This window comes from Pistacia vera, unplaced genomic scaffold (assembly GCF_008641045.1).
Source record: "Pistacia vera cultivar Batoury unplaced genomic scaffold, PisVer_v2 Contig289, whole genome shotgun sequence".
Taxonomy (NCBI): Eukaryota; Viridiplantae; Streptophyta; class Magnoliopsida; order Sapindales; family Anacardiaceae; genus Pistacia; species Pistacia vera.
Window position 1 is genome coordinate 990,254 of NW_022196100.1, and position 19,532 is coordinate 1,009,785.

The following is a 19,532-nucleotide window of genomic DNA, read 5'->3' on the forward strand; positions in this document are numbered from 1 at the left end:
AAATAACCTTTTTAATCATTTTGTCTTATTCATTTGTCTCTCCCACAGTCCCACCAACTTCATCTGTTTCTTTTCTTTTAAGCTGCTCCGGTTCTTTAATTTTTTTTCGTCCCTCAGTTGTTTTTGTTCTCTTTGATTCTATTCAATCAGTCACCATGGCCGAACAATGTAATAGTAGAGTTGTACTTGGAGAAATTGATTTAAATATTCTTCCAACATTAGAAGCTNATTTACAATAAATCAGATTACCAGGGAGTCTAGAACTTGCTTTTGCTTTCAATTCAACTCTACCTGAAAACTTCATAACGGCAACAAGAACCCCATTAAAGTCAAAGATCACAATCTCTTCTTGTGATATAAAATAACTTAAACGACAGTTATAAAAGCAAAATTTTTGGAAGAAAAATCGAAACAAAATCAACCACCAAAATTTAAACACATCTTACCAAAGATTTATGCATTCTCTTAATGAGAAAGAAGAAAAAGCGATCTTTCATTCCAGGAACATCTTCTCTTGGGTGAAATAAAAGTGACAGGGTACGTTAAAGAAGCTTGGGAGCGAAGGCACGTGGAGGGTCGAATGTTGACAATATACCGTATTAAATCCATATATACCCATACTGTATTTTTTCCGTATCCAAATTTTAAGGCCAAATTTTTATAAACATATTTTTCACTGTTTGCCGTATCATTCCCGTAAAATTCCCATACTATTTTTTTACCGTGCTCATATTTACTAACTATGATTTTTGGCTGCTCTCCATTTCTGCTCACATCTGTCACTATCTTCTTCTCTTTCTCATCTTCAAATGGGCCCTTAATGGGCCTAAGATTTTCATGTCAATTGGGTTCTTCTTGTTCTCATCATCAAACGGGCTCCAAATGGGCCTAAGACTTTCATGTCAATTGGGTTCTTCTTTTTCTCATCACCAAATGGGCCGAAGATTTTCATGTCAAATCAGTTCTTTCTTCTCATTATCAAATGGGCTCTAAATGGGCCTAAGATTTTCAAGCTCGATGGGCATTTGTTTTTCTCCTCAAATGGACTGTAAATTCCCTATCATTTAACATAAATCGCGAGAGAAAGTCTATGGTATCATACAGGTATGATTGACGTGATACTATAAGACCATGCATTATATTTAATAATTATCCATCGCAATTAATTTAAAGATATAGAAGAGAGAAAAAAGTCATGAATGACACAAATTCACTAATTATATTTAATAATTATCCATCGCAATTAATTTAAAAATATAGAAGAGAGAAAAAAGTCATGAATGACACAAATTCACTAGAAGCCTTTGTTGAACAGAAAACCACTCGAAAATGGCAACCCAGCTAACTCCGGAAGAGATCCATGAGATTCTCAAGGACTTGAAGAGAGCAATGAACATGGAGGTTCAAACATCCGAATAGGCTGCAGAGCAAGAAAACTTGTTAGTGACAACTTTAAACCGTCTGCGTAATCGAAGCCTCTCTATGCCACATCGTGAAGCCTTTGAGGTAGTGCTCTGTTCCTGTTTTCACTACCATTCTTATTTACTTCATTAATGTTTTGGTTCAGTTTTCACTAACTACCTACTGGTATTCTCATTCATGTTTTGATTTTGACATTGCAGGCAGGTGTGGCTCTAGGCATGCTATCACAACACAGTGATTCTGATGTCTGAGACAGGGCCATAAGTCATGATTATTGATACTTATAAGAAGTAATTTTTTTTTTTTAAATTCAATTTGTGGTTAGTTAAGATATTCCAGTAACTAAAAAACTTAATTAAATGGAAAAAAAGCAATCATAATAAATGGGCCCAATTTCCAATAGCTCTGATCGCAGCAAAAAACCGATATAACTTTTAGAAACGTGAACTATTCCAATAATTAATCAACATCTCATTAGCTATATAACATATCCATAATAGAAAAGATTTCACCTTTAGAAAATGGTATATATATCATGTTGTTGGCACACGAACTGAAGACATTTACCTGCTGAAAAGTTCTTTTGAAACCTGAGTGGGATCTTATGGTTGTGCGACACATCCATGTGACATGTTCATAATATCTAGAGAACTCTTGTCTTTAAACAGAATAGCTCACTTAAGTCTTAATCATGCATCTTATCACATAATCTTGCTTTGAATAGAAACGATTACATAGAGGAGAAAGGGTTAGTGAATACTTTGGTGGCACCAATGGAGGGACAGTTCCCTGGTCAAAAGGAAACTGAACGGAAAATAATGTTTTGTTGCTTCCATGTTGAACAATGAACTGTTAAAACTACCGTTCCCAACTAATCTTGCTTAAATCTGAAGTCATGTACAACCTGAAAAGGATTACCATCGAGAGAGTTAATTAATACTCATTTAACAGGAACCAAATAAAGATATTTTCTCTGGTCAAAGGAGTTCGGATTGGGATATAATGGCTTTGTTGAACATCCAGATTAAAAAGTTCTAATTCTAGATGAAAATTGCATTCAACAAATGGCTTTGACATGTGGAACATCAAAACAATAATGTGACATCCAGAAACTTATTATCCAGAACACAAACATTCAGGAACGATCAGCACTCTGAAAATGTACCAGGTGTTGCCCGCTATTCAGTCCATCCGGACAGAGATAAACAATCAAATTTCGATATCTGATGACATAATTCTTACTGGTGCCAAACAACAAACTTTTCCCAAGAAGACTCCCTTTGCATGCCCGTTTTTGTTAAACAATCAAATCCTATGCTTGTGACTGGACATAGTAGAGTTTATCACATCGAAGACACAATACACGCAAACTCATCTCCCAGCCCAATGACACAGCAACTGTTCAAATCAATTCCCGCCAGAACAACATGACCACACTTACCTTTGCTACCGTCATCATCTCACGCGTTCACAGTGACACACTTGCATTTTTAGCTCAATTACGCATAGGTACAAACAATCTCCAAACTCCAAAAACTCGAGACTACTTGAAAAAGTATGATAATGGAAAGATCCGTAAAAACTATACCAACAGACTCACATCAGAATCCTAATCAGAACTGCTAGAACTACTAAAGAGGCATCTAACTCATTTTTTGTTCTGATACATAGGAAAATCCATCAATCTTTGCTACATGTCCACCAAGTCATTATCTGGGTTTCAACCAGACTGCAAATCTACACGCGCGTTGGGCAGGAACTTACCTGGTAGACAATGTATGTATTAACTGACATCCCAATCACGGTACACTTCGGGGGATTCAGCCCTTGACTTATCAGGCTTTTACACAAGGTCAACCACTTGGTGTTAGGAAGGTACTTGTCCAGTCACTTGCTAGGTTATCCAGACAAATTCATGAAACATCAAAGATTGCACAGGTAGAAAAAACAGAATAATTTATAATAGAGGGTATAATCTTTGAAGGGGACGGAAGTCTTACTCCCAGTAACTCTTAGCAAAGGCTCATTCTCAAAAATAATGATGAAGAGGGGTTAACTGTGGTAAAAGTAACCAAGCTCCAGATTTATTGCGCAGGGATGCCATCAAACTGCCACGCAACTCCTACAAAAGTAAGCAATAAAAACCAAAAAGCAGCCAATGCAAAGCTAACTCACAGGCCCACACACAACTAGAATAACCTGAGATATCATTATTATCAATCAGAAAAAACAGCCAAGATACAATCTTCATCATAAACAAAGGAAACAAGTATTTTAACATAGTTTTCCCTACCTGTGTGCGAACGCCAGTTATCGAAGCCACCACAATCCACACGCACTTCACTGTCCAAGGAGTCCCAAAATGACAAAACCCGCCAAAGCTTAAACTCAAAAGAGAAGCTCGAGTCGAGCTATTACAGCCAACTACAAGTGGCTTACTAAATCTGTAAAGCTGATAGTTTTCCTTTATTCGCCATTGAAATATTCCTTTAATTATAATTAATCACCGTACAGGCATCTAAACAGCACGCACTGACTGGACCTAATAAAAGTACTAGTAATCTATGCTTCCACATAAAAAACTAGAAAAATGAATAACAACACATTAGGCATCAGAAACCACTTAATAAAGATAAACCCTCTTATTACTTCTTTCCACCAACCAACAAAATTGTTCAGAATTAACACTTAATGCCGAAAAATTCATAGTTCCAAATTACCCAGATAAAAAATAAAACCAAACTCTAAACAAGTTCTTTGAAGCATTATCAAACACCTTATACAGTTACACGAAATCAAAGGTGAATACTAACAAGGCATTAGAAAACACTCTATAAAGATAAACCTCTTCATTACTTCTTCTTTTCACCAAACCAACAAAATGGGTCAGAATTTCTGCTCAGCTACCACACTAAATATACAAATCCTCCTCAGTTAGAATACGATATACCCAAAAAAAATATAAGTTCTCTAACTAACCGGGAGTTGTGGAAAGTTTCCCTCATAAAAAAAACTCAACAAATGTAGGAACAACACGCAGCTGTGTATACACTCTACCCATAGGAGGGCTGCGTTCTGGCAAAAAACGGAGAAATACAAGTTCAGTTGTCATAAAAATATGCAATGAAGAATCAGCGAATCAAATTGTGCATTACAAGAAGCAACGAATCTCACCAATTGACAACAATTTCCGGAACGAGTTGTTGCAAGCTGTAGATACCATCATCTGTCAAACACCAGCTACCATAGCTGGTAGATGTTCCCAACTGTAATCATGCATTCAATTACTACATGAGAACATCATCAACAACCTTGAACGTTCCAAGCACTTCAAACCTAAACTAGAATCAACCCTTCATAGGAAATCAAAGAAATCAAAATAAACCACATAACCCCATAAAGATGAGCTCAAATTCATTAAAGCAAAAAATCATACTTAATCTCAAAAGTCAAATCAATCATAAATATAATCAAATAAAAATAAGCTCTAGTTCAGTTAAAAAAAACTTCATAAAACATTGAAAAAAAGTGAACAAACGAGCTCTAATCAATAAAGCTTGATTGCAATGCGTAGTTATGAAACTGATCCATCTTCTGTAGCAGAAGGATAAGCTCTAGTTGTGATCAAAATAAGTTCATAAGTCATAAAAACACTACATACAGTGAATCAAAAGAGTTCTAATTCGATTAAAGGCTAATTACGAATGACCTTCTTCTCGACAGCAGAAGCATGATTTCTGGAAGGCTTCTCGTGCTTCTTCTGCAAGCTTTCTTGGATCTCACCATGTTGTCTTCTCTCCTCCGGCGTCCCTCATCCCGGTCCACCGCCACTCGTGCGGTTCCGGTGGACCTCCGTCCTCTCGCTCGTGCTCAACGCATCGCTTTATTATTTAATTGAGATTTTAGGTTACGAGAGGTGCGGGACGAAAGAATAACTGGCTATATAGGTTTATGGTTCTCGCTTATTAATACAAGTTTTGTCATTTTAGCCTTGGAGTCGGTTAGATGTTTTGGGCGCTATTATTATTTTTAGGGTGTGTGTTGCAAGTTTGCTGCTTTTTAGAATTTCTGTGAAATGTTAATTTAGCTTTTCCTTGACTTTTCGGATGGGTTTTTTTTTTTTTTTTTTTTGAGAAACTATTAAAAGTTGTTTCAGCCGTAACAGAAGTCAGAAGGTAGTTTTTTTTTTAGATTATGAAAGAATATTGAAACTTTTGTGGTTGTTTTATCCACTCCGTATCCAAATCTGATACAATTCCACTGGTGTTTTTCGTACACTTGTTGTTGTGTAGGTTCAGTCATCTATATTATGTTTTTCACACGTTTAATGTTAGCTAACCAAAATAGGAGAATTTAAGTTGAATTTTTTAAGTTGAATACATCTCATTAATATGAAATAATATCACTTTTCATTAATACATTTTATCAGAAATTTAACTCCTAAAACCAAAGTCTTTAAGGAATTTGTTCAACATTTTCACATTATTGTTAAGGCTGATATAACGACATTTTTTAACGAACTGACCACAAAACGGAAAACTTCCCCAAACATTATAAACCAATACAACAAAATTGTCTCTTATAGGCTAACCATAGAACGAAAGTCGAGAGAAGTAAACAACCTCGTGGCCAATGTAATACAATAAATAATTCCCAATAGAACAAGTTAACAAAAATCTCATGACACATAGCCTAAAGATAATTAATGAAGATGGTTACCGCAAAAGTCCTATGGGTGGGTGCAATCCTATCGGTGAGCAGTGAAGTTGGATTCCACAAGAAAGAGGACATCGGTGCCTTTCAAACTGTGAGAAGAGGTGCAAGAAATAACCTCACAGGATACACTGTTCCAGTTGGTGCTATGGCTAATTGGACCCAAGAAGTCTAATAATGGTGACAGAAGATTTCTTATTCGAATATTCTAAGAGTTTAGTGAGAATTTGTCCCATCGAATCTGTAATTCTCTATAAACAATTTAAGCTTTCCTATTATGTGGATTTGGATGATATTTTTTTCATTATACAAGTTTTTGTTATCAAAGATATAGCTTCACTTCCTGCTGCGCATCATAATGTTTGGTAAATATAAAATCCAAGGAATATATAATCCATAAAACATAAAGAAAAAGCGTTTATCCATATATATGAGGTAAACATTGTACCTTTGCATAAAGAAACACGCCAAAAGAAGATAAAAGATGTTGAGGTAATGAGAAAGTAAGAAGAATTATTTATTTAGTATTTCATCATACCTATCCGGAAGTAATTTATTCTTCTATTTTTTTTAATGATGAAAGATCATGAGTTATGTTTCCCCTCGGTTGTTTTTATTATTTTATGTATGTAGGAAATATTTGTAGATGAATGGGTGCTTTAGTTAATTTTGGATATATATTTGTTTTTTTGTTGAGTTTAATAAATGGTTTGAAATTGAAAGATGAAATTTTTCTAGATTTTAATGTAAGTTTTGATTTAATATGTTTAGTTGAGACAATGGTTAATAGATGTTGTTTTAATGAGTTTGTAAATTTTGGTTGAAATTGGGATTGGTTTAATATAGAATTGTAATTTAGTATGTATAACTTTTGAAATAAAATTTTAGATATTTTTTATGCTTATTATTTCAATATACATTTTTGTTAAATTTATTAATACAGATATTTTGACCTCACTGACTAGAAATCCTAGCTACGCCCCTAATTATAACCCTTGTCATCGAGATAAAGACTTCAGCTGAATGGAAGATGCCAAGGTGTGACCCATAGTGTGCGAGGAGCATCGATTATGGATTTAATTATGCTCGGCCTAGCTTGTAAGCATGTCACAATTATATACACGTACGTACCACTCACAAATAATTGTGGGCCTAGTTTATCCATGTCTAATGCTACTAATAATATTCAATCACATTATAGTTATAATACAAATATGAAGTCGTAGTCATTCGTTTAAACTCAAAATTAGGTTTATTTGAAAAAGGTTTAAAAAACTTAAGACGAGTGTTGAAATTTCCCATAGCTAAGGTATGTGTCGATGATCAATCTATCGTGGATGCTTGTGAGGATTGATCCAGTGAGGTAGAGCCACAAAAAAAATGAATGTGTGAAGTTGACGCGACCATGTATTGGCCATGGCACCCCAATGCTCAAGTTAGCATAGTTATGCCAGGTATTTAGTACGACAAATAACGACGATAGAGTTTACCGTGATTGATGGAGCTAAGGCTCGATATGGGCGTAAAGTGGGCGATACGACTCTGCGTTTAGGAAATGACCATTCTTGGAAGAGTAAGAACAAGAGAACTAGAGGGAGAATTGTCAGGCGATCCTTCTGAGAGGATTAGCCTTGCATGTATAGGGAGCTAATGGGTTTGAGTCCCGATGAAGTTAGGAGCACTAGTTCCTATGAAATAAAAGTACCAAAGAGTTAGAATTTGTATAAGACTTCGAACCTCAGGATGTTAGAAGTCCTATAGGACTCGAAGTCCTTGGGGTGCTAGAATCCTCATGAGACTTGGAGGTGAGAAGTGAGTGTGGCCGACCATTTGAGTAGCCCACTCATAGATGGGACCCATTTTTTGGAGCGTCCAATTGTAGAAAGGACCTCAAGGGATGGGCCTTGTACAATACCAATCGGAGTTGGACCTATGCATTGGGTTGTCTAGTGCTGGACTCTAAAGTAGAGCCATATGTGATTGGGTTTGGTAAGGGTCCAATGCGGATTTTGCCCATACAGTATGTCATGCAGTTTAAAATTATAACTTTGATCAAACTGTGCAACTTCGTGAGAAAATAGCTTAGATTCTTTTATATTTGAGTAATACTAGTTTTCATTAAATAACTCTCTATCTTATAGACAGCAGCCAAAAAAAAAAAAAGTTAGTTTGGAATTAAAAATAATATATCAATTTTTTTATCTATTAATAACCATTTTTATAAGTTAATTTGGCACTATATCTAATATATGATTTGCTCTGATGATGGGCTTCATTTTATATTATAATTTAGGAGCATGATATGAATCCACAAAAGTGATCAATACTTTAATTAACCTCGTTAAGTCCATGTCAAACTTTATATCAATTACAATGTGCGAGTGAAATTACTGTTATAATTTATATATGTTTATAGTTGTTAGACCAAGACCTGATACACACTAACACATGATATAAAGAAACAATACAGATTTTTGAAGTTTATGGAAACATTAGGTATTTTTCTTTCTTGTCGAAGACTAATCACACCGTAAGTAGAACATAATAATATCAAATTAGATAAAGTATAATTCAACTACACTGTATTGATTAAGTCGTCCTTAGTGGTTGACCAAGACTAACATAAATTAATGTTTTATTGACAGAGTCCTTAGTGCTTCACCAAGACTTTAAATAGTTGCTAAAGTATGATGAATGTCATATGTCTTACGTATGGTCAAGGCTCAATGATAAATTTTTTATTGTAAAATCAAGAATACAACATTAATTGTACTTCTATCAACCTCAATTCGTCTAGATATTCATTGTTATTTTTATCCTATAATACTGAAGGTAAGTACAACCTCCAACTTAAGAACGAAAGAGTAAAAACACGAAAAAAATTATAATGTGAACTTTTTTAAACCATTATACAGGTGGTTGTCATATAAATGATTTGACAATTCAGATCACTGTTGGAATTTGGAGGTAGATAAAGTTAACTACTGTAAAACTTATAACAGTGAAAATTGAAACTTAAAAAAAATAAAAGCTTATAACTATGCATCTTATACGACTCTATCTAGCTTTGGAATTTCTAAGTGATTAGACGTAAGTTTCATATATTCTTCTAATTTCTAATAAAAATAATAAATTATTTATTCTATTTTTTTGGGTAGGACAAATCAACTAGTTGAGTAAGTTATTCAAACAATTAAAAGAGTTGTAAAGCGTATTATGATACATATAATATAGATGTATATATGATATGACGATAGATATATAAATGAGAAAATAAGTTCCAATAAAAAGTATCGTAGACGTGCACAATTATAAAAGAAGTGTGGTACTTAACCACTCAACAAGCAATACAAAATCGACACGCCATTAAAAGCACAAGAAGTCGGTGCAAATGCAAGGGACATGGTCACCAACTCCCGTCCCAGCCGAATTTAAACCAATAAGCCTCTGACACGTATCCCGCAACAATCACACGTTGGACGGTGCACTGGTATAATGACACTAATTCCACACATTCCATTGACAAGTTTCTTTTTCTTTTTCCATGGATAGGTTGACTTGTTTGACTTTCAAGACCATACCTAGAAGTAATCGTTTCTTGGTTTATTATTTTTGTTTTTTTGCGATACTGGAGGAGTTGTGACGCAAGCTTTTCCCAAAGTACGACTTCATGAATAAAGAAGGCAACTTCCCATTCAGGGCTAGCAATCCGCGTAATTTAGTCATCTCCTCACAGAACTGATTCATGAAAAAGAAGAAACTGTCCCAATCAGACCAAGAGTTCCGCGAAATACTCCAGTCCCTGTTAGTTTCACGTTTTCACATATTAGTCTCCACCACAGAACTGATTCATGAAAAAGAAGACAATATTAATGACCCTCTCTTTCTTTCTTTTATAACCTTATATGTCTGTAATTTCATCATCGGGAAAAAAGTGGTGTGTCTATTGGGTTTATCAAATTTATACATTCAGTGTTTATATTGTGGCTTTCAAGTTCTGCAACACTCTGCTCTCATGACCAGAGTTCTGCACCCTCCAATTTAAGCAACTTTTCCTTGTCAATCGTTCGCCTTTCATTGTGTGATTATGCTTAACTAGCATCTCTTTGTTCTCATATTGTGATGGAAGGTGTCTTCTTATCCTAAAACAATGTCTTGAAAGAAGATTGAAGATTGCTGCTCTTGGTGGTGTCACTTGTGATTCTTTAACAGGTCATGTGATTGGTCTCGATCTTAGTTGTGGCTGGTTCAAGGAAATCCTTCCAATAGTAGCCTTTTTCTTCTCAATCATTGCAAAGCTGAACTTAGCTTACAATGATTCTCATCTCCTCAAATTCCTCCTGATTTTAATCGATTCACTGTTTGACAACACTTAACCTTTCCCACTCAAACTTTTCTGGTCAAATTCCATCTGAAATCACACATTATCTAAATTGGTCAAGCTTGATCTTTCTAAAAATTCCCTTGAAACAGCTACTGTAAAGGGGTTAGTTCAAAATTTGGAACCGATTAACAGAACTTCTCTTGTTCTGTAAACATGTCTATGTGTACCAAGTTCCTTCATGAATCTATCTTCTTCTCTGTCTCTTTGAGGTCTCTCGAATTGAGTGCCAGGGAAGTTTCCAGAGAACCTTTCTCCTACCCAACTAAAAATCCTGAATTAGCATATAATTACAACTTGACAGGTTTTTGCCAAAGGTTAACTGGAGATAGCCCCCTCAGTTTGGATGTCTCTTACATGACTTTGCTGGAGATTACCTAATTCCATCGGCAAATCTCCTTCACTTGACACATTTGGATTCTCTAGTTGCAGTCTCAATGGGTCAGTCCTATTTCACTTGGAAACTTACAAACTCAATTATTGAAGCCTCTCAGCTAATAATTTGCAGGTCCAATACCTTCATTTCTTTCCAATTTTGATCAGCTCCATACATTAACTTGGATCAATAATTTCAGCGGTGGTGATTTCCAAAAGTTTTTGTCAAGCTTAACTCAACTTTCTGTTTTAACGTTAGGGCTAATCAAATAGCTGGTCCAATCCTGTCTCAAGTAAGTCCCGTGGAATTCCTAGTTTATATTTAATTTATGGTAACTCTTTCAATGGGTCCATACCATCTTGGCATTCACTCTACCTTATTAAGTTATGGACTCAGTTATAACATTATCTGGCACTATAAGATGAATTTCAAGTAAATTTTGAAAATATTTATTAGATATAATAGATGCAGGGGTCAATTCCAGGTTAATATTTGAACTTGTGAACTTGACTAGTCTCTCTCTTTCTTTAAATATGCAGTGGAATTGAGCTTTACTTGTTTTCAGACAAGTCAAAAAACCTGAAGGGCTTCATCTTTCCAATACCAATCTATATTGAGTAACATATCAACCAATAACTCTTCCTTTCGCAAACTTCGGTACTTGACATTATCGGCTTGTAAATATAAAGTGAGTTTCCAGATTTCTTACGTAGCTCACACCAATTGGAGTCTCTAGACCTTTCTGACACAAATCCACGGTCAACTTCCACAGTGGGGTGGGACATAGGAAAGGAAACTTTGTACAGTTAATCTTTTCCACAACCTTCTTACAAGCATGATCCGCTTCCATTGAAAACTCTAAGATTTCTAGACCTTCCTTCCAACTGATTCAGGGACACTTCAAATCCCCCACCTTACTTGAGTTTGTTTTCTTTGTCAAACAACGATCTCACGGGAGGATACCCTCTCAGCTTGTGCAAATATGAGTGTCATACCAATTCTAGATCTTTCTTTAAATAATTGTAGGTACAAATCCAAAATGGTGGGAAACATTAGTAGTCTCCATGGGTTTGGATCTACGAAAAAATAGATTGCCATGGCAGCATTCTGAGATATTGCACGAGACAATCAGTTTAGGACTCTAACTTCACATGGCAATGGACTTGAGGGGTCGATTCAACGAAGTTGGTTAAATTGTATCATGCGCTTGAGGTATTAGATCTCGGAAACAACAAGATAATGATGAGTTTCCCCTATTGGTTGGAGATCTTCGAAGTTGCAGGTTCTGTTCTCCGCTCACAGCTTTTTCCGGTTGAGTGGGTTCTTCTAAATTTAAATGTTTTCTTTCCCTATGCTGAGAATCTTAGATCTTCACACAACAATTTGGGGGTCATTGCCAACAAGGTTGTTTGAGATCTAAAAAGTATGGCGACTCTTGATGAAGCCCAAGAGGAAGTTGAATTATATGGGTGAAGACTTTTCAAGATTCAGTGGCGATGTAGTTAAAGGTTTTGAAATCAATTGGAGAAAATTGTTACTACTTTAACGATGCCATTGATTTATCAAACAATCTTTCACGGAGAAATTCCAAACTCAATTGGAAAAAATTCATCACTTCGACTCCTCCATCTCTCAAAATAGCCTAACGGTCATATTCCTTTGTCTTTAGGAATGTGGACTGCACTGAAGCTTTTAGACCTATCTTCAAACAAGCTTGTTGGGCAATTCCATCGGAATTGGTAGGTTTGACTTTCTTGCCACGTTAACTTATCACAAAATCATCTTGAGGGACCGATTCCTCGGGGGGAACCAGTTCGAGACCTTCCAAAATGACTCGTACAGTGGGAAACTTGGCCTTTGTAAGGTTTATGTTGTCAAAACATGTGTTGATGACGACACCACAACCAGAATCCTCAATAGACCAGATGAAGAACACACTTCCAACTGGGTCGATTGGAAAGTCATTATGTGGTTGGACAGCGGACTCCCTCGGCCTTAACGTGGTATATAGTTTTCTCAACAGGAAAACCACGATGGTTTTCTAAGATGATGATGGACCCTCTGCGAAGATGTATAGAAGAGCTAAGCGAAGTGATCTCTGCAGTTAGTTCGGTTAAATATTCATCCATTGTTTTTTCCTCCAGATTTAGGATCTTCATACTTACACCCTTTTGAATTTGTGCAAATGTTTGGATCAATGTTTTCTGAAATAATATATAATATTTTATAATGTACCTCCATATTTAGCCTGGCCGCTTATTTTACAGGAACTTGCTTGTGGGAGACGTGTAGGTGTGGAAGATGGTGTGTAGGATTGCCAATTTCTGGCTCTCGTTTGTGTTATGTAGCTGTAGTATGTTGTATCAATTTCATGTTCCTTGATAATTTCAAATTTTCCTTGTCTCTTAACCAAACTGTGCCAATCCGTGTATCATCCTACTGATTATTCCCAGAGAAAGAAGGTATAAAAAAAAAAAAAAAAAAATCATATATTATATTGATTATCTTTTATCTCTAATTTCAGAAAATTTACGATCTTATTTTGGGTTAAATATTTTGCCATGTTTTTTGGGTTTAAAGTTCATGAATTTTTTTTTGAGATCATGCATTTGTGGAGTAATTTTGAATTGGTAAGGATTAGTAAACCTTGGGTGTGACATTAAAAAATCAACTTTAATTAAATCAATTTTAAATGCACAATATAGATTTTTCAAAAAAATACATTTTAGGCCAAGTTGATTTGAAATATCATTACTAATACTAAATTTATGAAATTAATTTTATATCCTAATTAGCAATTGCCCACATTGCCAAGGAGAAATTTATATTACATGGCAAAATTGTCCACATTCTATAATGCTGAGGAGGAAGTACAACTCCAAACTTAATAATAAAAGTGCTGAAACCCCTACACCTTAAATGTGAAATATTAAACCTAAAATGTAAACGTTATATATGCATCTTTATATGATCTATCCTAGCTTCGGAATTTCTAGTGATTAGCCGGAAGTTTCATATTATGTCTTTAATTTCTTTGATTAAAATACATTATATATTATTATTTTACTTTTATTGGGTGGACATAATCAAGCGTACTGAGTAGTTATTCAAAAATATAAAACGAGTAAAGTATTTACGGTATCATAATAATATTATCGATTTATGAATTTACGCGTCTACTAAAGACGTATAAAAAGACAACATGGATTTACTTAACCACTCAAAACGACACGCCATAAACCATATAATGAGTCGGTGCAAAGGGAGGACCATGGTCAAGCAGGAACCACTACCCGGTCGCAATTTAAACCAATGCAGCGAAGTACCCCAACAATCAATGTGGAGATTTGCACTGGATAATGACACATAATTCCACACATTCCATTGACAGTCTCTTTTTCTTTTCTTAGTAGGTAGTGTTGACTTGTTGACTTTCAAGACCCACCCTAGAAGCGCAGTAAGTAATCAAGTTTCACTGAAGTCTAGGGTTTCTAATTCCATTGGCTAGTTTCAAGCCTTAATTGGAAGCCCTTTTATGGGTTGTTGAGTCTAGGGGGAATTTTTCAGGTGTAAGAGAGTGTTTACAGGAATATGCTGAAAATTAGGTTCTTTCAACAATCTTTCGGAAAATGGTTCTAATTGTTGACAGCTAGAGGAGAAATCCTAATAAAATTACCAAATCTTATCACTGATTCTTGGATCAAGGTTTTCTTCTAAACCTTAAGAGAATAGAACCAAAGCACCAGAAGATATGGATCTTTAGATTTGTGTCATCAATACCAAACCTACTAAAAATAATGCAGAATCAGAAACATGTGCAACAAACAAAAAGTGAGAATAGCGCGTCTAGCCGGCCGTATTCTCATGACAAGGTTTATCAAGCAGAAGAATAGACAAAGCAGGAGAAATGTCGACACCGGACCTACAATTCCACACTGGTAGCTAACTTCTAACAAATGTAAACGGGGGTTATATAATCATCTAAAAGAATAGGTCGAAAAAACAACATAGTTTAGAGGATGTATCCGTATATAAAGATTCAAACATACTGGTGCTGACAGAACAATATTACGGGTATAACCAAATGGAAATAGTCTCATCAAGACATGGTCTAAAAGACTTATCTATCTTAGGGAAAGGCTCTCTTACCAAGATTTGTCGATTTCAATCTAAAGGTGGGAATCTGTCATAAATGAACAGATTACCCAGTTTCTATGCTCCCGAGGAAATCAGAAATTATAACAGCGTATATTTTGATGGACATTTAATAGATATCAACCATGAATTAGTATTCGAAGTACAGATCCAACAGTAAGTACTGAAAGAAATAAAAAAAAAAAAAAAAAATATCCTTCAACAGGTCTAATGTAGTACGAAGTTACTTTGGTCACCTTTCCCTGTGAGTGAGCTTTTCATTTATACTGCATTAAGTTGTGTTACCTGGCTCAGTGTGATCGCTGAAGTGTTCAGTAGCTGCAAAGACTGATGATACCGGTTCAGGTCAGGCCATCACATTCTACTACCCGTGCCGCAAGATTCCTGAAACAGAAGGGCAAGTTGTACATATTAACATAACTATGAACTGGGTGAGCTAGACAATGTGCAAGCCTTCAACCCAATAGTAACAATCCCTTACCTCATTGTCAAGCTGAAATGGAGTTCACCATAAACTGATAGATGGACCAACATCGAAACTAAGGTCCCTCAGGTGCTGGGTGTTGATCTTAAGTGGCACTTCCTCGCAATTATGGCATGGGCTGTCTCCACGGAATACTCTTGTTAACCTGGAGGAAACAAGAAAATTTATCTTTGATGTGTAAGATATTCAGTAATAAAATATCAATTTGAAAAGCCATACATGGGCCAATCATCCAAGTCTGCATATCAGCAAACCAATATAATTATATAGAACCGTACTGACTATTCCAATAGTTAATCAATCTCACTTAGCTATTAAATCATAATAATTCGACAAATATACCCTTAGAATGAGAGTATTATCATGCTTTAAAAATACTCGCTGTGACACATAATTATAGTATACCAGCTAAGATCATACTGGTTTTGTTGACATCCATGTTGACATGTTACTAATGGTTTTGTTTTTCAACGATATATCTCACTTAAGTCTTAATTCATGCAATCTTCAATGCATATAGAAACGATGAGATGAGGAAGGGTATATAAAATCATTTGTTGCACGATGGCAGACGGTTCCCTGTGCAAAAGGAAACTTGATTGGAAAATAAATGGTTTTGTTGGCATCCATGTTGCAATAACTGAAAAACTAGTTCGAACATCTCATACCTTGAAATTGCAAACCTCTGATTCAATGTCTGGTACAACTGCAAGGATTACCATGAGAGTAGTCTAAATCATTACAGGACCGAATAAAGAATTCTGAATAAAGGAAGTTGTTGTATAAAATGGCGTTTGTGACATCAGATTAAAAGTTACTAATACTAGAGAAAATTGCATTTCAACAAGTTGCTTTGACATGTTAACGTCCAAAACAACTAATGTGATCAAGAAATAATTATCCAGAACACAAACATCGGGCATCAGCACTCTGAAATGTACCGGTGTTTGCACCGTCTTCATAATGCGACAGAGATAAACAATCAAAATTTCTGATATTTGACTGACATAAATTCTTACTCGGTGCCAAATCACAACTTTCCACCAGAAGGCCCTTGTATGCCCGTCTTTAAACATCAACCCTACTACACTATTGCTGTTATTATCACCAGACTGATACCACCAACTATCTCCACCCTTATCACACCTCATTTCATCCCCAAAACATGACCACACTACACTTGCTCCATCATCAACTGGTCCAGTGCAACTTGCTTTTTAGCTCAATTACATTACCACAACTCAAATCCAAAACAGAAAAATAAATGTAAAAATACTAATAGAACTCTAAAATCACAACAAACCAGGAATCCTAATGAGCAATCTAGAACTATAAGAGGATCTTATTCATTTTTTTTTCCTGATACATAGAAATCCCTCAACCTTTCCCTGCATGTCCACCAAGTTCTTATCTGGGTTTCTAACAGAACTCAACAACCTTAATAGTTAGAAATTTGGACACTATAAACATCCCATCAGGCACCTTCAAGGGATTTGCACCCTTGACTTATCAGTTGAACCAAGGGCTTTTACACCAATGTCCAACCCTTGGGTTAGGAGAACTTAGTCAGTCTGCTAGTGTTATTCAAAACGTAATATTGAAACAAAAGAGCACAGGTAAAAATAACAGATTATTTATAATAGAGGGGTACTAATTCTTGAAGGGGAGAAGTCTTACTTCCCAGTAACTCTTAGCGAAGCTCCTCCTCAAAGAATTGAGACGATGGGTTTAACTCTGGTAAGTAACCTCGCCCCAGATTTTATTGCCGAGGATGCATCAAAACTGCCACCAACTCACTCAAAAGCGCCAGCAAGCTACACTCCACACACAACAAACTAACCTGAGATATCATTAGTATCAATCAGAAAAAACAGCCCAAGATACATCTTATCATAGACAAAGCGAAACAACTGTTTTAACTTTTTTCCCCTCCTTTGATAACCCAAATTACCCAAACTCTCAGTCATGTCAAATTCAAAACTCAAACCACCAAAGCTTAAACTCCAAAACTCCTAGCATTTCACCAAATACAACGGTATAAACTACTAAAGCTGAGTTATTCTCCATTTGCCATGATAAATTCCTTATGTAAATCACTGTACAGAGCATCTAAACAGACCGCACTGACTGGACCTAATAAAAGTACTAGTACTTCTACTACTTCCAATAAATCTTGCAAAATGAATCAAACAAACATAGTGCATGAAAACAACACATTAGCATCAAAACCACTAATAAAGATAACTCTTTCATTACTCTTTCCACCCAACAACAAAATTGTTCAGAATTTACACATTATGCACGAAAATTCATAGTCCAAATTTTACCCAGATAAAAATAAAACCAACTAAAACAAGTTTTTTTGACGCATACAATTCACAACACCTTATACAGTTACACGAAATCAAAGTTGAATAATAACAAGATCAGAAACCACTCTAAGAAAGATAAACCTCTTCATTACTTCTTCTTTCTCACCAACAACAAAAATGGATCGAATTTAACGCCTCAGCTACCAGATATACTAATCAAACTAATCAAAAACTGCACTACAAGTCAAAGTACCATAAAATCACGTAACAGAGCGTTATAATGGATCGACAATGACTTTATATAGACGGAAGTTTCATATTATTCCTTCTAATTTCTTTGATAAAATACAATTATGTATTATTTATTCATGGGTAGGACATAATCAATGAGTATGAGTAAGTTATTCAAGACAATAAAAAAGAGTGTAAAACGTATTTACAGTATCATTGCCAAATCCTTTGGAAATGTCTCTAATTGTTGACCCTAGATGAGAAAATCCTATATAAAATTACCAAATCTAATCTATTGGATTCTTGGATCAAAGGTTTGTCATTTAAACACTTAAGAGAATCAGAACCAAAGCTAAAAGATATGGATCTTAAGATATGGAACTAAAATAATAATGCAGAATCAGAAACATGTGCAACAGCAAACAACCTGATACAGATATGCCATTCTAGCCGGCCATATTCTAACATGACAAAATTATCAAACAGAAGAATCAAAGCAGGAGAAATGTCGACACCGGACACTACAATTCCAACCTGGTAGCTAACTTCTAACAAATGTATATCACGGTGGTTATATAATCATCAAGAAAGAATTGGTTGAAAACAACAATTAGTTTAGTAGGATGCATCCGTGTATAATATATAAATACTACAGGTGCTGACTGAACAATATTACTGGTGTATAACCAAATAGGAATAGTCCATCAAGCACATGGTCTAAAAGATGCTTATTGACTATCTGGGGAAAGGCTCTCTTAACAAGATTTGTCGATATTCAATCTTAAAGGTGGGAATCTGTCATAAATGAACAGATTACCCAGTTTCTATGCTCCAGAGGAAATCAGAAATTATAACAGCGTATATTTTGATGGACATTTAATAGATATCAACCATGAATTAAGTATTCGAAGTACAGATCCAACAGTTAAGTACTGAAAGAATTAAAAAAAAAAAAAAAAATCATCCGTTTTCAACAGGTCTACATGTAGGTACGAAGTTACTTTGGTACCTTTCCCTGTGAGTGAGCCTTTTCAATATTATAACTGCATTAAGTTGTTGTACCGCTCATGTGATCGCTTGAAAGTGTCTCAGTAGCTGCAAAGACTGATGATACAGGTTCAGGTCAAGGCCATCAACATTCCTACCTACCCGTGCCCGCAAGATTGCCTGAAACTAGAAGGGCAAGTTGATACATATTAACATAACTATGATACATGGGAGTGAGCTAGACACAATGTGCAAGCCTTCAACCCAATAGTAACAATCCCTTACCTCATTGTCAAGCTGAATATGGAGTTCACCAATAAACTGATAGATGGACCCAACTCGAAAACTAAGGTCCCTCAGGTGCTGGGTGTTGATCTTTAAGATGGCACTTCCATCAGCAATTATGGCTATGGCTGTCTCCACGGAATACTCTTGTAACCTGGAGGAAAACAAGAAATATTTATCTTTGAT

At 35.5% G+C, this 19,532-nt stretch overlaps 3 protein-coding genes across 8 annotated transcripts in view; 1 reads left to right on the forward strand and 2 right to left on the reverse strand.

Moving 5' to 3' along the window:
* LOC116134465 (CST complex subunit TEN1-like) overlaps positions 1-570 on the reverse strand; it is a 55,908-nt gene extending 55,338 nt beyond the window's left edge. For 2 of the 6 annotated variants that reach the window (XM_031420156.1, XM_031420152.1), the window contains exons 1-2: positions 447-570; positions 250-298 (exon numbers count right to left, since the gene is read on the reverse strand). The gene's annotated coding sequence lies outside the window, so the exon portion shown is untranslated. The other 4 variants (XM_031420158.1, XM_031420155.1, XM_031420153.1 and 1 more) reach the window with 4 other exon arrangements.
* Positions 1-19,532, forward strand: part of LOC116134464 (receptor-like protein 33) — a 56,495-nt gene that overhangs the window by 31,557 nt on the left and 5,406 nt on the right. The window lies entirely within an intron of this gene.
* Positions 18,849-19,532, reverse strand: LOC116134499 (CST complex subunit TEN1-like; the record flags this gene model as incomplete). The annotated part of the gene is made up of 2 exons (XM_031420195.1): positions 18,849-19,241; positions 19,347-19,532. Coding segments are annotated over 2 exons (288 nt in total), but the record flags the coding sequence as incomplete, so codon positions are not given.